At 42.4% G+C, this 19,889-nt stretch overlaps 1 protein-coding gene across 1 annotated transcript in view; it reads right to left on the bottom strand.

Moving 5' to 3' along the window:
- Window positions 1–930: 930 nt before the first annotated feature.
- Window positions 931–19,889, bottom strand: part of LOC125439508 (neural-cadherin-like) — a 56,630-nt gene continuing 37,671 nt past the window's right edge. Inside the window, 13 exon segments of the mRNA XM_048508607.1 lie at window positions 931–1,614; window positions 1,617–1,779; window positions 4,108–4,262; window positions 5,546–5,799; window positions 8,655–8,835; window positions 9,725–9,989; window positions 10,251–10,417; window positions 10,709–10,889; window positions 10,993–11,116; window positions 13,217–13,344; window positions 14,147–14,274; window positions 16,560–16,774; window positions 18,916–19,193. Coding sequence (XP_048364564.1) covers window positions 1,379–1,614; window positions 1,617–1,779; window positions 4,108–4,262; window positions 5,546–5,799; window positions 8,655–8,835; window positions 9,725–9,989; window positions 10,251–10,417; window positions 10,709–10,889; window positions 10,993–11,116; window positions 13,217–13,344; window positions 14,147–14,274; window positions 16,560–16,774; window positions 18,916–19,193 — 2,475 coding nt within the window. The 3' untranslated portion in view covers window positions 931–1,378.

The following is a 19,889-nucleotide window of genomic DNA, read 5'->3' on the forward strand; positions in this document are numbered from 1 at the left end:
AAAACATTTGCATGACCTATGAGGTTGCATAAGCAGGGTGGCAGGGAGAACATTTTACATTTATACTGGTCCTTCTCAAATGATACCTGGGCAGCAGACCATGTTTGTTTTCTTGTAAGAGCTCAGACAGAGTTCTCAGAGATAAGTGCAGAAAACTGAAACTGAGAATGTTATGAGCAAATGATTCCACACTACGAAAGGGACCTTTTTCTTTTTTCCCACTGATGGGTTAAACAAGAGCAGCAGCTGTCCTTCAGTCATTTTTCATTTGTTTATCCTAGTTAGCAGTAAACTATTGTGAGATCTGGACGGGGGTAGTAAGGTAATCAGAAGCAACCTCAATTGGTCCTGAAAATGGCAAGAAAGCACAGACCACTGTTACGGATGAATCCTTTGGTTTACAAACAAGGTCTGCATCCATATCCCGGATGAGATAGGAAGAGAAGCAGCATTCAGATGTTTCGCCTTGGTCATCGGTGGCAATATCCTGTCAACCCAGTCCCTGCTGTGTGTGCCACATCTCTTCTCAGCACTGCCTTTGGAGCTGTGTGCAAAATACCTTCGGATCCTAAGGCAAACGCTTATTGGTCAAATTTGCCTTTGGTAGAAGTTTTAAATTGCTACTCTGATCTTTGATCAGTCTAGAAAGTTGCTGAACATTTCAAAACAATTCACTAGAAATATCAGTTAGAAAGAAGCGAGCTTCCATTATGTTTTGCCAAGCCCAAATGCTCATGTGTATTCTGTAGTTTTTCACTTTTGTGTAGCTGTCTCCCAACATCTGTTTTGTTGTAGAAAGCAAACTGCAGAGAGTGCACAGTCCAAGAGGGCTAGGTGTGTGCAGATCCAACAGCTGTGGTCAGAGAAAGACCCCTAACAGGACCACAGTAAAACCTGATCCTCAGCTGTCCAAGATGTATTATCATAAACAAGTGCTAAATATTTTTAATTAATATTCAGTTACAAAAAAGAAAAAACTAAAACAAGAATACAGATATATTTTACAGTATCCACACTGATTGTATATAATAAATTGAACAGTACAAGATGGCTGAAATGTAAAGTTTTGAATCTATATTATTACTTCAAACTGTTTCAGAACTACAAAAATTGTCTGAGTTCAACATACTCAGGAAACTTCACACACACACACACAAAGAATTCTCTGAACTTTTATACATCACATATAAAACCATTGTGTTCAGATAATTTCAAAGGAATGTGAGGTAAACGTCACACATGTTCCCATGGAGCCAATGTTAATAAATAGATCAATTGATTAGTGTTGTTAAACGAGATACTCAAATGCTTCTAAAGAGTGTTTTTCTAGGAGAAAGATCCATGTCGCAGCAATGTATTGTGTCCCTGTCTCCAGATTTTATAAGCATCGGTTTGAATGTTCACAGAGCATTTTTATATTTACAAGCTTTGGTCCCCATTCATTGAGGTAATCAAAATTTAGATCTTCCTCTATGCTGCAGGTGTCTAAGGAACTCACGCTTGCAGCTGAAGAACATAGGCCCTCTAGGCAATAGAAATGCATGGGGCCTGCTGGAAGACTGTGCACATCATTGTCTGCTTCCTGTATTGTCTGAGTCACATAATGTTTGAAGTTGGGACACTAGTAACCAAAGAACTAGAGTCTCTTCGGGATTTGTGAGTCATGGGTGGGTTTCTTTGTAGTCCAGAATGTGATTTGAGGAGTGAAGCAGCAGTCCCTGATGAAAGTTGGGGCATACTTTGTAGACGTTTCTTTAATTCATCTATATTATAAGCATTCTGGAAAAATGCAAACAAAAAAAAGGAAAATTACTAATACTAATGTAGCACTTTCCATTTGCAAAATGCTTAAGTCTTTGTTGGGAAGGATCCAAAGAATTACAAGAGGAACTCTACTTATGGAACAAAACTTCCCTTCCACCCTCTCAGTTTGTTGGTTTCCCCAAAAAGCCACTCCAGGATTGGCTGACATTCAGGAATATTATAGGATGTGACAGAAGCACTGCAGCTAGAAGGGGGAATCCATAAGCATCAGGACCCCTTTGTGACACAAGGGAAAGTGCCTTCTAATCATGTATGCCAGGGGCTGAATTCACTATGTTTGCCTCCCAAATGTGTTAGGAAGAAAGGTCACTACTAGCTCTTATTTTACAGATGGGCTTGCAACAGACAGAGATGGTGACCTGTCCTCAGTCCATGGAAATTTAAATTTGTCAAGTCCAACTTTCCAACCCTCAAACAACACTAATTCTCAAAAAAAAATATCATAGCATAGTTTTAGGAATGTCTACTTGGAAATAAATTTCACTAGACTCAGTGAGGCTTAGGCAGAGGCGTAGCTCCACGGGGACGGGGGAAGGACCACGATGCACCGGGCATGCACCCCTGTGGGGGTGTGGAGGGGGCGTTCCAGGGTGGGGCGGGAGTGTTCCAGGGCGGACACATCGGTGCACCGGGTGCTTTTTCCCCTTGCTACGCTTCTGGGCTTAGGACCCAGTAAATGTGCGAAGGATTGCAGCCACAGTCAAATAGTTAGCATGTAATACATATTACTTTTCCCCAACCTGCCAACATGCACTTTCTAAGAGCATCACAGGCACTTATAAAACTACCAACCCTGAGCTTTTCCTACCCCCTACTCCCTGCTGAAAGTGTGCAGATTAATCAGCAGATATAAACTACGAAAGTCATGTACTTTATGATAGAAAAGCGTTCATACCATAAATATAACCTTGACAGCATGCATATTTTTTTTCTATTCAATGATCAAACTAGATATTTGAAAAAAAAACATTCAGAGTTCTCAGTTGTCAGGAAGTGGCTAAAAAAGGGCCTAGGTTGATTTCAGAAAACAAGGACAGAGGGGAAATATACAGGAATGTTTTTCACTCAGAATTGCTTAAGCTCTGAAAACAGTCATCTCCTCCTTCAGAGGTGGTGATGGTGGCGGAAAATGCCATCGAGTTACTGCCAACTTGGATTTTCAACCCAAGAGAGGAACAGAGGTACTTCCTGGATGGTCTCCCAACCAAGTAGTAACCAAGATTGATCTTACTTAGCTTCTGAGATCTAATGGGATCAGGCTAGTCCAGGGGTAGGGAACCTGCGGCTCTCCAGATGTTCAGGAACTACAATTCCCATCAGCCTCTGTCAGCATGGCCAATTGGCCATGCTGGTAGGGGCTGATGGGAATTGTAGTTCCTGAACATCTGGAGAGCCGCAGGTTCCCTACCCCTGGGCTAGTCCAAACCATGCCGGTCAGAGCCCTTCAGATATAGCAACCAATAAAAACTGAATACCCTAAAGCTGAATGCTACATTTGGGGGTGAGGGGGTGTGTATGTCAGGAAATGCTACATTTTATAGCAAAACTAAGAATTCTCTCATTCTGCCTCTGACTGTCTTGGATGTTCCAAATATAGTGAGACTAACACCATTTGTGGGGTGGTAGACTAGTTTGCTAGTTTTGAGGCCCTGACAAATGCCTACCTGGCTATGTCAGGCCTGGAGCCCTCCAAGGGAATTAATAATAAAAACATGAGATATGAGGGAGCTCTGTAGGAACCCAGTAAGTACAAAACCTAAGATAAAACGGTCATTGAGGGGGGATGGGTGAGAGTTGGAGACAGATAAAAATCAAATAAAAATGGGATCTTATTTCAGGGAAGTGCTATTTGCCATCACCATTTTTACGAGACTTTGATTCTCCTGTACCTCCCTGCTCTTAGCTGTTGTTGTTTCAACCAATCAAACTCACAGCCTGTGCTTGGCCCCATTAGCCAAGTCTGGAAACATACCAAAGTTTCATAAGCTTCCTGTTTTGTTAAAATGTTTTCATGATGGGCTGCAATGCATACTTGGGTATGCTGCAGAGAGCACGGGAGCTGTGAGTTTCACACACATTACTGCCAACATGGAGGAAAAAACTAGCTATCAGCAATTACTTCATTTTTCCATCCCTCCCCTCCCCCAGGCAAGAGTTTATAAACTTTTTCTTAATTCTTTCAGAAGGTCTCTAATTTCTAAATCTTTGCTGCATATTTTAATATGGACTATGATGTGTTTAAGATGCTATAGTGATGCCATACCAGGTCATGCAAAACCATACCGGGTCATGCTCCCCTCCTCCCTCCTCATTATAATGGAATATATTTTCTCTAACATCTTCCCAACTTTCATGTTCCTCAGGAATGTAGTAAATTCCTCCTTTCCGAAAACTTGATCTCCCCCATTGACTCCATACGGTATAAGAGACTAATAAACCTAGGGGAAAAAGACATATTTGTTACATGGGGGCCTTTACAGTATACTAATTCAATTTCCATAATATGAAAACAACCTGATAAAACAAGAAGACATTTAATGTTTATATTTCTAGGGAAGAAATGCAGTGGTTAATTTAAGGGTACAGTAAACAAAGGTACACTCTTCAGGAAGGTTGTGAATTATCTCTATCTTACATTCAAGCTTCATTAAAAGGGTATTTTACTTACCTACAGGGATCCACTAGGACATTTAAATAGAAGGCATTTTGGCCAGTCTCTGGCCTTTCACCAATCCTGAGTAAATAAGACACCCAAAGTAAGTAAAACACTGTTTTAATGAAGATTAAAGAGGTAATATAATTATTTGAGCCATTATGTTTCTGAGACACATACAATGTTTTGAGGAGGTGGTAAATGTCATTTCAACACAGTAAATGTATTTAAAGTCAAGTTCAGTTTTGCATTGCATTATTCAAAGTTAATCTAATGAGGCAATCCTAGAGATGTATGTGGTGGTTCCTCAGGGACCGTGGGGGAAATGGCTGCTGATCTGAACTCCACCTGACACACCAGACAAAAGAAGCCCTAAGTACGCATATGGCTCCAAATCACAGCTTTAATGTCTTATGAAAAAAGACAGTAAAATCAGAAATGACATTAAAGGCATAGTAAACAAAGAAAAGGAAAAGTACCCAAGTAGATTCAGAAGAACAGTAAGCAGTCTGTGCTTATCCTGTTTTGTAGATATCATTTGTTTATGCAGACTCTGTACTGAAACCAGGAGCAATATCCCAAGCTAGGACCAGCCAGTGGAGGTCACTTTTCACCCCTTTCATCTGATAGGGGGAGGTGAGTAGGGAATCTATTAGTTGTCTTTAGCTCCTGGCTACCCTGATCTAGACAGATGTCTCAACAGCTATGAAAACTAAGAACATCTGACCCTAAAGAGTGCTTGAATGGGGCAACTTCTTAGTAAGCCACTTTTAATTCAGTATAGGTATTAGAGTATGGCTAGGAGACAGAAGAAATATAGCAAGCCATATAGCAAGTTTTCATTCTAATACATGGGCCAATCTTTGCCAAAAACCCACAAACAAACCTGAAGAGTGAGAAAGGAGAGCAACAAAAGAGAGAAAAACTTTGCCAGGTCTCCACAGAATATCTGCATTAGTTGTTAAAAATCAGTGCAGGAATTCAGAGGCTTCTATTATTCAAGTGTTGATAATTCAACAGGATCACAGTCTGGATTAAGGTAACGTGAGAAGGGCCAAATTCTCCTACCTAGAAAGACAAGCAGGCACATGCTGATGGCCAAGATAGAACCAGAACTGAGTCCCACTGGTCTTCCTGCTTTCACAGGGCCGACTTCACACCATTTTCCTTTATATCCTTCAGGGCACTGGCAGACATATTTGTCTCGGGACTGTGCTACGCAGGTACCTCCATTTCTACAATTCCAATGTCCACAGGGAGATGATGTGCACTGTTTAAGGCCTGTAAGACTGTCTGTCACTTCCACTTTGCCAGCAGGACACCTAAATGGAGAAACCATTTAAATTGTTTAAAATGAGAAGAATGTAAAATTTTACCTCAGATATAAGAGCATCTGTTGTTGGAGACTCAGTAGAGAAGAAGAGAGAAGAGTTTGGATTTATATCCCCCCTTTCTCTCCTGTAGGAGACTCAAAGGGGCTTACAATCTCCTTGCCCTTCCTCCCCTCACAACAAACACCCTGTGAGGTAGGTGGGGCTGAGAGAGCTCCGAGAAGCTGTGACTAGCCCAAGGTCACCCAGCTGGCGTGAGTGGGAGTGTACAGGCTAATCTGAATTCCCCAGATAAGCCTCCACAGCTCAGGCAGCAGAGCTGGGACTCAAACCCAGTTCCTCCAGATCAGAATGCACCTGCTCTTAGTGAGTAGTAATGAGTAGTAAGAGTAATGAGCAAAACTCTACCAAAACTATGAGGTTGAGGATCCTAATTAGGGCTCTGTTATAGTTGGTTTGTATGTAGGGGTGGGAGTTCCATCCACCCAAACCAGGAAAAAACCCTGGAAAAGACCTTGTTGGTAGTTTTCGGGAAGATTTCCACCCCCCAAAAAAAGACAGCAATAAAAGGAAGCAAAAAAAAAAATCTGATCTTGAAAAATGCTGAAACAATTTTTTTTAAAAAAAGGGAAAAGAAAGGCTCTTTTCCTCATCCACAGCCTAGCCAGCTCCAGTGTTGAACTGTGTGTGGTGCCTCTGAAATCCATATGGACTTTGGAGGCAGAGCCCACAATGTTGGACCTTGCCAGGCCGAACCCGACATTCCAAGCAGATCAACACTGCATCCAAATAGGCCCAGTCCTCAGTTGAATGCTGGGCTTGGCCTAGCCAGGCCGAATGTTCAGCTTTGTGCCTGCCTCTAAACTCCAGCGGGTGGTCAAAGCAGGCGTATTTCTTGGTTTTGGATTTAATAACCCAAAAAAGGTTTGCGATATGTAGTATTGGTTTTTGGTTTTTTTAAAAAAACCTCTGAGTCTACTCAACTCAAACCCCCAAAATATTGAAAAAGGCAGTCACTCTATTGGTATGGCCACCCTCTTAGAGTTATTTGCCAGAGAGATGTCCTCCAGTAGTGCGCTGTCTCTCCCCCCCCCCCCCCACCCCACCTGGGAACTTTGTGATGCCCAAAAAAGGTAGTGTAGTTTCATCTTGCCCTCCAGACCCACCATTTCCTCTCTCCGGAAACCAGCTCCAGTATTATTCTGTGTATTCATTTGTCACAGAATCTATGCAGGTGCAAGAAATGTTTGGGGAATAGATGACATTTACAAGGCTAGATAGACCTAGGTCAATTCCCCATGGGGAAAATCATCCTGGGATGGGACTGGGACCATAAAATACTAGTACCTTTTGATCCCGGTCTGTCACTCCCCACTGCAGCCGAGGTCTGGAGTTGAAACTGGGATCAGAGCCCGGGATCATCTCAGTGCCTCCTCTGCTCTTTGTTCTCAATTGGTTGTTGCTTTAGGGCAGGAATGTGAACGGGCGTTCCTTTTTTTGATTGTTTTTTTTAACGTAACGGCTATGTGGCTATGTTGTCACAAAGCATAGAGCTTCATGGCCAAGAACAGCACACAAATGTGCACCTATTAGTTGCATGGTCGTGGCTTCGTATGCAAAAAGGCGCATTCCTGCCCGCCCTGAGTCTCCCGTTCTGCTCATGCCCAGTAGACTTAGCTGTGATTGGCTGCCAGAACAAACGGAGACTTGGGGCAGGAAAAACGATTCCCCATGATACCGGGCTCATCCCATGTTCACCAGAAAATGCCAGAAAACATGTACCTTCCTGGACGTTTCTGAAAAACTCTCAATGAGATGGGTATTGCAGGGCTGACATGAGACTAAGCCAAATTTGACCCAGGAGCTGTGGGGAGTTCTCCCGTTGTCCCGGGACACCTACCAGGGCTATCACATGTTATTTCCCCCGTGGGGAATCGACCCTAGACAAGCAAATCTGTCACCACCTGCCCACTGGTGTGCAGGAAATCCAGTACAGCGGGCAGCAGAAGTGTTTTGTTCTTGTTGAATGATCAGGAAAGAGAGACAAATAATGCAATGCTGTATGAAGCATGAGGCACCCAGGCTGTCTGCCATTCTGCAGGAAAGTAAGGAATTTTGTTTGTTCACAGCAAACTGTTCTGGATGACTCTAGTTTAGCCTGATTCAGATATAGGCATTCATGTAACAAGCCCTAGGCATCTAAAGAGCAAATACACAAGTTCATAAAAGTAGCCCCAGAATAAACAGGTCACAGGAAAGGAGTTCCTTCTGACAAGAAGCTCTCAATCAATACAACTTCCCATATTTATAGGATCATAATACTTGATAAGAGTGCACGTTCTTGGCTAACTCATCATAATTTAACTTCAAACACCATACAAAGTTATCTGTACTTAAAATGCATAGTTCATTCTTGCTACTTTTTATCTTAACAAAGTCTATTTAAATACAGTATTACAAGTGTTCACCTTCAACCAGCATGCCCATCTTTGAATTATGAACTCACTTCTGAGAAGCAAGACATACTCACCATTCTGAGACACTCTCTGTTCTTGGGCCTCAACAAATAATATCTACTGACAAGGGGTTAGATATCTTCTAATATGATCAAAGCTACATAACTGTGTAGTATTTTGCTTCCAGTCCCTCTCCAAGGCTATTCTGTTCTGGGTCCCTGAACTCACTTTTCGGCATCTTTAACTGAGAGGCCAAGCTACTTTTCTTCAGTGAACAGATGCGTCCTTTTATGATTTTTTTGGGTCAAGTCTAGCAATTGTTCATCAATATTTCTGGCTATAACCTTACAAGATGAAATAATATTTGAAACAGATAACTAGAGGGCATACCTGCACTCATACTTCCTCCACAGGTCTACACAGTGGAAAGGACTGTAGCATGGCTGATTGCTGCAAGAGCTAGAATGGCAGCCAACAGTGATGCTGTGTTGCTCTACAATGAAAGTGTATTCAGTGCTTTTACCATCCGCCAGAAGAGGCTGGCCGTTCAGCCGAACATCCCGCATGCAGCCTGCAAGGAGACAGCCAAAGAGAAAAAAGTGGAAAAGTGGCATAGTGGAAGTGGCATACAGTCTCTTATAACAGTGGAGGGGCTCCATTTCTGCCTCAAGCCATGTCATGTGTGGCCCAACAGCCACCATGCTATTATGTCATAACTAGCATGATTGCTCTGCATGACTGGAAGCAGACCTGAGATGTCACTCCAATGGAACGGCACAACTTGGGAACTTCAATGAAAGGAAGGACTATTCCTGCCTGATGTGACATTATGCCAGAGGCATGGCAAGGGGGGAAGGCGTCCAGTGCACTGGTGCGTCCCCCGCCCCGCCCCAGAACGGCCCCGCCCCGCCCCAGAACCCATTGTGCACCCCCCCGGTACCCTTGGAGCTACGCCTCTGCATTATGCAAAGGTGTTCCATGGTGCAAGACCCAAGTGTGATCAAGCAGCAATAAGAACCAATCTCCCAATTTTTCCTACTCCTAAACAGATGGCATCACCAGTGCAATCTTAGATAGCTAATCATTTTAAGTAACTTGTTGCAACTGCATTTGATGGGCAAGAATGGATACAACAAAAGTTCAGAGATAAAGCACATTTTGCATGAGTTAAGGTTATGTGTGCTACATCTCCGGTTAAGGACCTCAGCACGGATGGGAAAAGAGCCTGAGATCTTGGAGAACGGTAATCAGTCAGAATAGACAGTGCTGGGAAAGATGTACCAATGGACTGGCTTGGTAGAAGGTGGATTCTCATAACAGAAGTGGGATAGAATTGCTCGGCTTGCTTCTGGCAGTGCCAACTGGGCACTGCTGGAACAATACACAGCCTCACACCTGATGTTAGTAGCATGCTGCTTTTCAATTGTTCCCTTTCAAGAGATCTCAGTCACATCACATACCTTGGAAATCACTTTCTGAACGGTTAGTAAGACGGTTTCCCAGCACGATGCTTGTCAAATCCACGTCTGACTGTCTGTTTTGTCCCAGAATAAAGGATGTCTCATGATCCCCTCCACCATCATTAATTCGTAAAGAAAATTCATTGCAATACTTTTCTAGGGTTAGTACAACCCAGTGGCCGTTATCTATGCGTACGCTGCTTAGCTGAAGCACGCGATCCTCTTCTTCTAAACTGAAGCTCACTCCAAAATGCCCACTAAATACCTGTGTAGACACAGAATTAAGAGTGTTATAACACTTGTATAAGACACACAAGAAACATTCATTAAAACAAAAATGTCTCATAATAGCACGCTGTTTTTCCATGGCTGAAAAAGCTTTGCTCAGATCCCAAGATTAAAGATAGAAATCATTATGGCCAAGGTTTGTGGCTTCTCATTGAAGTAGGTTTTTAAAAGATCAATTTTTAATCAACATACTGTGTGAAATGTTATCCTAGCGGATAATAATGGATGAACTGCTCACCTCCATTCTAATATATCCGTTTCCATCGGCAGAGGTCATACTGAGAAGAGTACAGGAGGACATTCTTGTGCGTACCATAAGCTGGACTTGTATTTTGTAAGAATAAAGTTTGTTTTTCAGTTCATAATGAATCCAGCTATCCCTTCCAAAAGTCCACTCTGGAAGAACTAGACATGAAAGAACACAGGAAATGTTGGGTGTAATACCAATGTAATTCTTCTCTCTCTCTCCATAAGTGCCTACAGTGGGTTTTAAAAGGTTCTCTTTTTTCCCCACATGAAAATATTACCATGCAAGAGGATTTGCCGAACTGATATTTGTCAGAGTCCAGACTGGTGGGCAACAGCCCTACATTCCCAGGCTTGGCAAAGCAATTGTTGAGTCCCGCTAGCCCACGATCAAGGCCTGGTCAAAGCCAGATGTCATCACTAATCTCTGCACTGACAAATTTAATTCACCTTTCTCACATCTTGGTCCTGTGTAGCCAGTGTTACAGTCACAGGTAACAGAGTTCCAGTCACCCACGCATTTGCCATGGATGCCACAGGGGGGAACTCCAAGTTTCTGGCACAGTCCATCAGTCAATGAGCAACCTGGTGCACTGTTTAAGGATTCTGCGGGATGCTCTAAATTGTACACCTATTAAAAGAAGAAACAGGCCAGAAGTACCAGGAGAAACAGCAGCGGTTACATTTGGCTGCTGGAGAGGGAGGCGGAACACTTAACTTCATTGTGATTTTACCTGGCTGTCAATGATGACATTTCGTATGCAGCCAGTAAATCCGCTGAAATGCTTTTGTGAAGCATGGTACGGCAGAGCTTTCTTAACACCACCCAGCTGAAGAGGTTGATGAACATTGAGAAATCTACCAAAAAGTGGAAAACATGCAAATCTTGAATATTTTGTTACTTGGAATCCCAGTTGTGCATGGCTACGTCATTAGCATAATCTTCTGTCATGTAACATAGTCATTCTTTTCAAGATACCAGCGTGATGTAACTTACAATATAATGAACAGGATCCACCACTCAGTGGTACAGTCCATACTCCTCAAGTATCAACCCATAAGTGCTCTACTTCTATTGCTTCCTGCGTCATTTCCCCTTCCCTTCTCTACTTAAGAGGTTGCTTCAACCTGGATGTTTTGATCCAGGATGGCATCCAAATTGGAGTAAGGTTTTTTTTTAAAGCATCCAAATTATGCATTCTGGGGTTTTTCCTTCTGATGTGATCTTTTCCAAACCTGGTTTGATATAACCCTTTTTTGAAAGATCACAGCACATTTGCACACCATATAGACGAGAATGAATGCATTTTGCAAGGTCCTGTCTGCTCTGCCATTATCCTTGCCATAGCCTGGCGTAACCACCATTTCCTGCCTCCATTACCAGAGGCCTTATCTTTTGGAATCAGCAATTGCAAGATCAGTGTAGAGCAACAGAAGGATAGCAATGCGTTGACATGATCTAGCTGGTCCTGTGAATTCCCACTTTCATTTTGCTTTTAATACAGGCTCTGGTCCTTTTTGTTGCAGAGATATAAAGCATAGAGATTTAATTTAAAAAAACTGGGAATTAAAAGGAAATAGCAGATTTTGGTAAACACATTGTCATTATGTTGTTGTCATACAGCGATCTAGTGACTGCTGATTTTTTAAAAAGTTGGTCATACAGGGTGGTGGCATGATGGAAAGATCCTCTTCATTTACAACAAGGAATCCATGGAGAATTGTCACCAAGGGGAAGCAATCTATGATACAGTCATGCATTTGAGCCAGCATAATCACACTACATTTCTAAACCAAAGAACAAAAACCAAGATTACAGGCCCACACCAGAGTTTTTCACCTGTCTAGGTTCATCTTTCATTAACTCAAAAAAGGGTTTACCACCATCCAATTTCAAATAATGCCAACTTCTATGTTAGCCAGCCATTATTTGCAAAAATGAGTCTCTTAGTGAGTGTGTATTGGAGGAGGACTGGAACTAGAGCCCACCCCTATTACATCCTGTTTTGCTATCTTTACTTGGCTACCAGGTCCAGGTTTCTTTCAGCTGTTTCAGGCAGCCTAGCTTTATGCACAGTCGAGATAAAATATCCTCTCTCTGATGTTGACAAGCATATTACTTTATTATGGAATATGCTTATGTACTAGCCAATAAGAAAATCCCTACGAATTATTTCGCTCAGCATTACATATGCTGGAATTTATGCTGTCTTAGCCCCAGAAATTGTACAATCACTTTCCATTTTATTGTGCTTTTATTGTTTCATTTATAACAAAAACAACTGCCCAAGCAGTGATATCGTAATAGGCTTCAGCCATATACAATAATCTTTACCTACCTACCTACCTACCTACCTACCTACCTACCTACCTACCTACCTACCTACCTACCTACCTACCTACCTACCTACCTACCTACCTACCTACCTACCATAAACGAAGAATACTTAAACAGTCATTGTAACATCTGAACTGGGCCTTCGTTACAATTACATGTTCTCCCTAATTTTTTAAATTTAATTTTTCAAAATACACAATTGATTGAATTGATTGAAAGAAAAGAAAAATACAATAGAAGTTATCACTCATAAGAGACACAGGCACACAATTTCTCTGTATTTTGTTAATGTTTTTTGTCATCCCCTATCACCTTCATACACCACATCTAAAGTTCCCTTTAAAACAGTGGTTCTCAACCTTCCTAATGCCACAACCCTTTAATACAGTTCCTCATGTTGTGGTGACCCCCAACCCTAACATTTATCCATTTTACACATGGAGAACACTGATGCAGAGAGTCTTAGGCGACCCTTGTGAAGGGGTCGCGACCCACAGGTTGAGAACCGCTGCTTTAAAATAAATTAATTAACCTTAGCTTACAGTCCCCATCAACCAGAACTTTACTTTGTTAACCAAGCTCTTATCAGCAGCTTTCATTTTTGCAGCTTCAATTTTTACCTCTCATTTCCTGGAGTTTCAGAAGAAACTTTACAGACAGAGTGATCTGCTTTTGACACTTTTTCCAGTTCACCATCGCTATTTGCAACTGAAACATTTAGACAGTGGTCCAAGATCAGCTGTACATTCTAAAGTGGGACACACACATATTATTTTTAATTGTCTTTACATGAAAATCACGGTATCGTTTACTACATTTACGGTGATCACATTTGCGACACTAATGTTCTCAATTAAATTTGATAATTTAATTTTTATTCTTGATTTGTTTTCCACAATGGACAAATATGGGTATCCTTCTTGGATTAACTGTCAATGAACCAGCCAAAGATGTCTTCTATGCAGCCCTAAGCAAAATTACATCTTTCTATACCTATTGAGCAAATAGCTGACCCTGTCTATACATATATCAGGGTCCCCAACAGAGGGCTAATGGGCATCACAGCACCTGCTGACATCTTTCCTGGTACCCACCAAATGTTTTCAGAAAATGGGCAGGACCACGCAGGGCTTTTTCCAAGCAAGGCTTCTGATTGGCTGTGCAGATTTTTAAAAAAGGTGCTTCAGCAACAGCTGCCACCACAACATCTTTACTGCAGTCTGTTCATTTTAAAAGACACCCTGTTAAACAGAACTCCTGCCTGATATATTGAAAGTTACTATGGAGTTATACATAATCTCACTGCCTGACATACTATAGTTGACTCCACCTACAGCTTCGTTGGAAGGAAATTTAGTAAGTGCACTTCCAATGTCACACATCTCAAATATTGCTACAGTTGTATGCAAACTTACTTTTTGCAATGAAATATTTTCTGTATAGCAAAAAGTAACTTGCAAAGCTTTCCTCAGACAAAAACCCTTGAAGAGACGACTAAACGCTAAAAATCAACAGCTAAGAGAAAACTTTTGGTTATATTCCACACTTGCCTTTCCATCATTTATTATTTTTATGTTATGCCAACGACGATCAGCTACATTGATCTCCTTCGACAGCTGCAGGAAGAGCGCCCCTGAGCCGTGGCTTATCGTTAATGATGGAACACCTTCCAAGAGCTCTACTCAAAACAAAACAGAAAGACTAATGATGGACGGTTCTCTTCCTTAACATAAACATGAACCATTCCAAATCTAAGCCTTTGTTGGGAGGGGAACTTAAGAACATTTTGCTTGTGTGCCAGCTGCAAGTTGAGAGCCAGCGTGGTATAGTGGTTAGAGTAGTGAATTCCAATCTGGAGAACCGGGTTTGATTCCCCACTCCTCCACCTGAGTGGCAGAGGCTTATCTGATGAACCAGATGTGTTTCTGAACTCCTAAATTCCTGTTGGGTGACCTTGGGCTAGTCACAGTTCTTCGGGGCTCTCTCAGCCCCACCTACCTCACATGGTGTCTGTTGTGGGGAGAGGAAGGGAAAAGAGCTTGTAAGCCACCTTGAGTCTCCTTACAGGAGAGAAAGGTGGGATATAAATCCAAACTCCTTCTCCTCCTCTTCTTCTTAACAGCTGCTATCACCACAATACATTTTCTTAACATTCAGTATATATATGATTACTAACAGCAGGGAAAGCACATAATATGTAGCAAAATCGAACAAACAAGAACACTTTTGGGTTTGTGTACATCCAGTGGGAACTGGATATGAAATTCCCTCAAGTCTATAAAGCAGTGTACAGAGACTTGAATGAGTATGTGAGTATACATACACAGCCTTGACACTGTTTACTCAAAAGTCCCACTTAGGTACAGTAAGTCATTGTGCTCTGGATCCTGTATATCCCATCTTGAGCTTCTCCTTCTCACTAAAGAATTACCAGTGTTTTCTTAAAAATAAAATTAGAGATGTGAAAGTCTGGGGGGAAACCCGGGAAAATACGATTTTCTTCCAATTTCCCCTCTGTCTAGGACTTTTTAAATTTTTCTGATGAGGTACTGGGGGCAAATCTCTGGTTAAATATTTTCTCTTATTAGATTGAGTAAAATGCTTTCCAAAGACAAGGCTTTACTCACTTGAAATGCATTGCATCAACACTTTTATGTAACAGTATCTATAGTATTAGATAATTCCTATATACACTGTAGAAATGCATATTTTCCAAGGATGTTTACTGTTCAGATGTGAATGGTTTTGGCCACAATGAATACAACACTATGAGTCTGGTAATATTCATGTTTTCTAAGGTATAATTTAGTGTTTTCTATGTTACAGCTGCCCTGACTTGGATAGCCCAGGCTAGTTCAATCTCATCAATATCAGAAGCTAATCAGTGTTGATCCTGGTTAGTATTTGCCTTGAAAACCTAACAGTTACCATACGTTGCCTGCTGCTTCATGGCAATAAGTAAATGTTATACTCGATTTCTTGACAGACGTATCTGCTGGCAGTCGTACCTACTGTGTTTGTATGCCAGGGTGGGCCATGGTTCAAATCCTGGCATCTCCATCTAAAAGTATCAGGCAGCTGGGGATATGAAAGACTTCACCCTGGGACCCTGGAGAACTGAGCCCATCTGAGCTGCACAGACAGTACTAGCCTTAGAGGTTGTTGGTATTTGGCAAGTGCCAGTCACACAACCCAGTAATGAAGGAGTTAATGTTGTGCATGCTAATTAGTTAGTGAGGTCAGAAGTCAGTGACCAGGTAATTGACCCCTATTGGTCAAGCAGACCAGGCATGAGATACATGCAGGTCTGCACAAAGGCAATAGGTACATATCCTTTGTATCCTGTGTAACAGACTTCCCTCTGTGATACACCTCTGAAGATGCCAGCCAGAGATGCAGGTGAAACGTTAGGAACAAGATCCACCAGACCACGGCCACACAGCCCGGAAAACCCACCACAACCAGTTGAATCTGACTGTGAAAGCCTTTGACAATATATATCCTTGGTTCACTCTCTGCACATGCTCTCTCTAGTAGCTTATTAGCCATGTGATAGCCAAGCAGAAGCTAGCTAATGGAGCTAGCCAGTTAGAAAGATATTTTCTTATTTTGTATCCAAGTTTATCCTTCCCTATTTTTATAGTTAGTAAACTTTGTTTACAGTAAGCAACTGCCTCTGCCTGTTTATTGCGCAAACTCTGCATTTATAAGAAGCGTGATATAATAATCACAACTGAAATTCACATCAAAGGTCCAATGGACTGATTCTGTATAAGACAGTTCCATGTGCTTGTGTAAGAGAGTCTGATTATTTTCTTGAAACACCCTCCCCACATTTTTTCGTAGCTTGACAATTTCCATAAATTTTACATCACTGGTTACAAGCATTTATGACAAAAAATTCATAGAAATTAAAGGGTTGGTTGCATGTACATACTAGAAAAGGAAGAATAAGTATTTAACCTAGTGCAATAAAGTCCTCCACTTCCCCAGGCTTCACATGTGCTACTGGCCCGTTGTAAAGCAGAAGGCCATCGGCCACTTCAGTAAGGAAATCCACAGAGATATGGCTCTCAAAGCAAGGCTTGAGGGGTGGGAACCAAGCGTAGCCGTGTCCTCGGAAGGTGTGCTGTGTCTGCTGGCATTCAGGCCCATGAAAAGCCACAGGGCACTTGCAGCTGCAGAAATAAATTGGAACGTTACCGCCTTCAGTCTCTTTCACATCAAACTCAAACATGTGCAGTCAAATCTCTGCAGCAGAAAATTGCCTCAGACTTTTAGGGAAAGGCCAGGCTGCCTATTACTCTCTCTACATCTTATCCATTTCTAATTTTATTTTACAAGACAATAATCGATAACTAGAAGAGATATCAGCACCCCACAACTCTATGTGCACTGAAAAACATTACAGAACTTTTATGCAATAAATATTCAAGCTAAAGGGGAAGGGGTTCCCAATTCTTCTTGATTTCAGTGTAGTGACTAAACCTCGTGTTTAAACAAAGGACTACAGATATCACTTTACATAAGAACATAAGAACTAGCCTGCTGGATCAGACCAGAGTCCATCTAGTCCAGCACTCTGCTACTCGCAGTGGCCCACCAGGTGCCTTTGGGAGCTCACATACAGGATGTGAAAGCAATGGCCTTCTGCTGCTGCTGCTGCTCCTGAGCACCGGGTCTGCTAAGGCATTTGCAATCTGAGATCAAGAGGATCAAGATTGGTAGCCATAGATCGACTTCTCCTTTACAAAGCACAGTGTTGCCATCTAGCTTTCTGGAAGTATATGACAAACTTGAGGGCTACTTCACATGATGCAATTTTTTAGCAAGCATATGCAGGGTTTACACTCAAACTGCAAGTTATAAAGGGCATATCAATGGCTTTGAAAGATGTGAAAGGAGAACAGTGATTTGACAGAGCTCTCTGCTGGGACACATGCTTTTGATTCCTGTATTGCATGAGGTGGCTACCAATCTTGATCCTCTTTGATCTGAAATTGCAAATGCCTTAACAGTCCAGGTGCTCGGGAGCAACAGCCACAGAAGGCCATTGCTTTCACATCCTGCGTGTGAGCTCCCAAAGGCATCTGGTGGGCCACTGCGAGTAGCAGAGAGCTGGACTAGATGGACTCTGGTCTGATTCAGCTGGCTTGTTCTTATGTTCTTAGGTGGCACAGTAGCCATTGGCCACATGTGAGCATCTCTTAATGCAGCAGTTCCCAACCTGGGGTACATGAACCCCAGGGGTACGCACCACATCATTTGGGAGTACATGAAAAAATTATGCAGTGGGTTTGCTAATATGGGGGTACAGTTTTAGGAAAATGGGTTGCCAAGGGGTACACGAATGAAAAAAGGTCAAGAACCACTGTCTTGGTATATTCATGCAGGGGCACATTGGCCACTCTGGCTAATTCTGACTCTTCCTGGGGCTGAGTGGAGCAGTCTGGGCCTGGCCAGACCAATGGTGAGGGGGGCCACTGATACCAGGATGGGAGCACCTGGGGGAGTCGTAATAGAGCAAGCAAAGCTGCTCTTTCTCCCACCCACCTCCTTTGAGAGTGCGGAAGAGGGGCATTTTTCCTCCCAGACCACCCTGCATTTATAACAATATAACATAACCAGGTTATTCTGTTTCAGAGGGCCAGCAAACACTTCCAGAAGAAGACACTGTGGGAAGAAGACTGGACTGAATCTTGTGGATACATTCAGCGCCAAAAAGAGAAGTTTGCAGCTAATGATGCACATATTCAAAAAGTAAATGCCTGAGTAGTGTAGTGTAGTATAGTATTGTCATCATGAACTCACTGAACAGGTCTATGGAAAGCCACCATTTCTCACCCTTACAATATGGGCAATAAGAATACTGATCACCCTACAACATCCGTTGTAAAGATTACCGAGATTGTGAATGTTAACCACTTTGAACATGCTAAGGTGTTATACAGGTACTGATGAATGATTACTACCACTTCTATCATTCTTCTACCATAGGAGCAGCAGTGGCGTAGTGGTTAAGAGCAGGTGTACTCTAATCTGGAGGAACCGGGTTTGATTCCCCGCTCTGCCACTTGAGCTGTGGAGGCTTATCTGGGGAGTTCAGATTGGCCTGTGTACTCCAACACACGCCATCTGGGTGACCTTGGGCTAGTCACAGTTCTTCTGAGCTCCCTCTGCACCACCTACCTCACAGGGTGTTTGTTGTTTGAGTCTCCTATAGGAGAGAAAGGGGGGATATAAATCCAACTCTTCTTCTTCTTCTTCTTTGACTTGCTGTTTAGGAAAGATTTGAACAATCATGACCCAACATACTAACCTGTAACCCTGGTCTGTGTCCATACAGGTACCACTATTGAAACACGGATTTATCTGGTATGAGGAACAGGAACGGTGCTTTCTCTCCCGAGCCTCACAGGAGCACTGGAAGCTGCTCATCACTGTCACGGAGGCCAGCAAAATACTCCCAGAAGAGGTTATTCGGGGAAGAGGACTGAATTCATTCCTGCTGATGCATCCAGTGCCGTGAGAACAGTTTGCAGCCAAGCACCCATCTATGCCTACTTGGCTGATGTTGATATTCAAGACAGTCTCCAGCTGTGGGTAAGATGTAGTTTCAGTGCCTGCTTTTTAATATACATTTTAAATAATTTAAACATTCACAAGATATCTAGGACAGCAACACCAGCCTGATTATGGGTGAATGAATGAAAATACAAGCTCTTTTGTCTTTGTCTCTAAATTTGAGTGCATACAGTTGCAAGTCTCCTTCTGTATATGAAGAATAATGCACTTTCAGTCCACTTTCACAATTGTTTGCAAGTGGATTTTGCTATTCCGCACAGTAAAATCCAGGTGCAAAGTGCACTGACAGTGGATTGAAAGTGCATTATTCTGCATGTGCAGAAGGGGCCTAAGAGAAACACATTAAGTACAAATTAATGAACAAACGGAGCAGCACAGTGAAGGGAGGAGATTTTGCTTAGATAAGTAGTATAGAGAAGGAATTTTTAATCATTTCCCCATCTGCTATCCCCCCCCACCCCCCCAAAAGGTAAACGTTGTGCCCCAGTGGACCTTTGAAGGATGGAAGGTTGAGTCAATCATGAGCCGGCTACCTGAAACCGACTTCCATCAGGATCAAACTCAGGTTATGAGCAGAGCTTGGACGGCAGGACTGCAGCTTACCACTCTGCGCCATGGGGCCCCTGCTATTTCCAACCTGAGACATTATTCCCAAGCTGCTTTGGTGTCCCCCCAGGGAAGATCAAACTATTTGGGCCACTGCAGGGA

The sequence above is a fragment of the Sphaerodactylus townsendi genome, linkage group LG09, assembly GCF_021028975.2.
Source record: "Sphaerodactylus townsendi isolate TG3544 linkage group LG09, MPM_Stown_v2.3, whole genome shotgun sequence".
NCBI classification, from domain to species: Eukaryota; Metazoa; Chordata; class Lepidosauria; order Squamata; family Sphaerodactylidae; genus Sphaerodactylus; species Sphaerodactylus townsendi.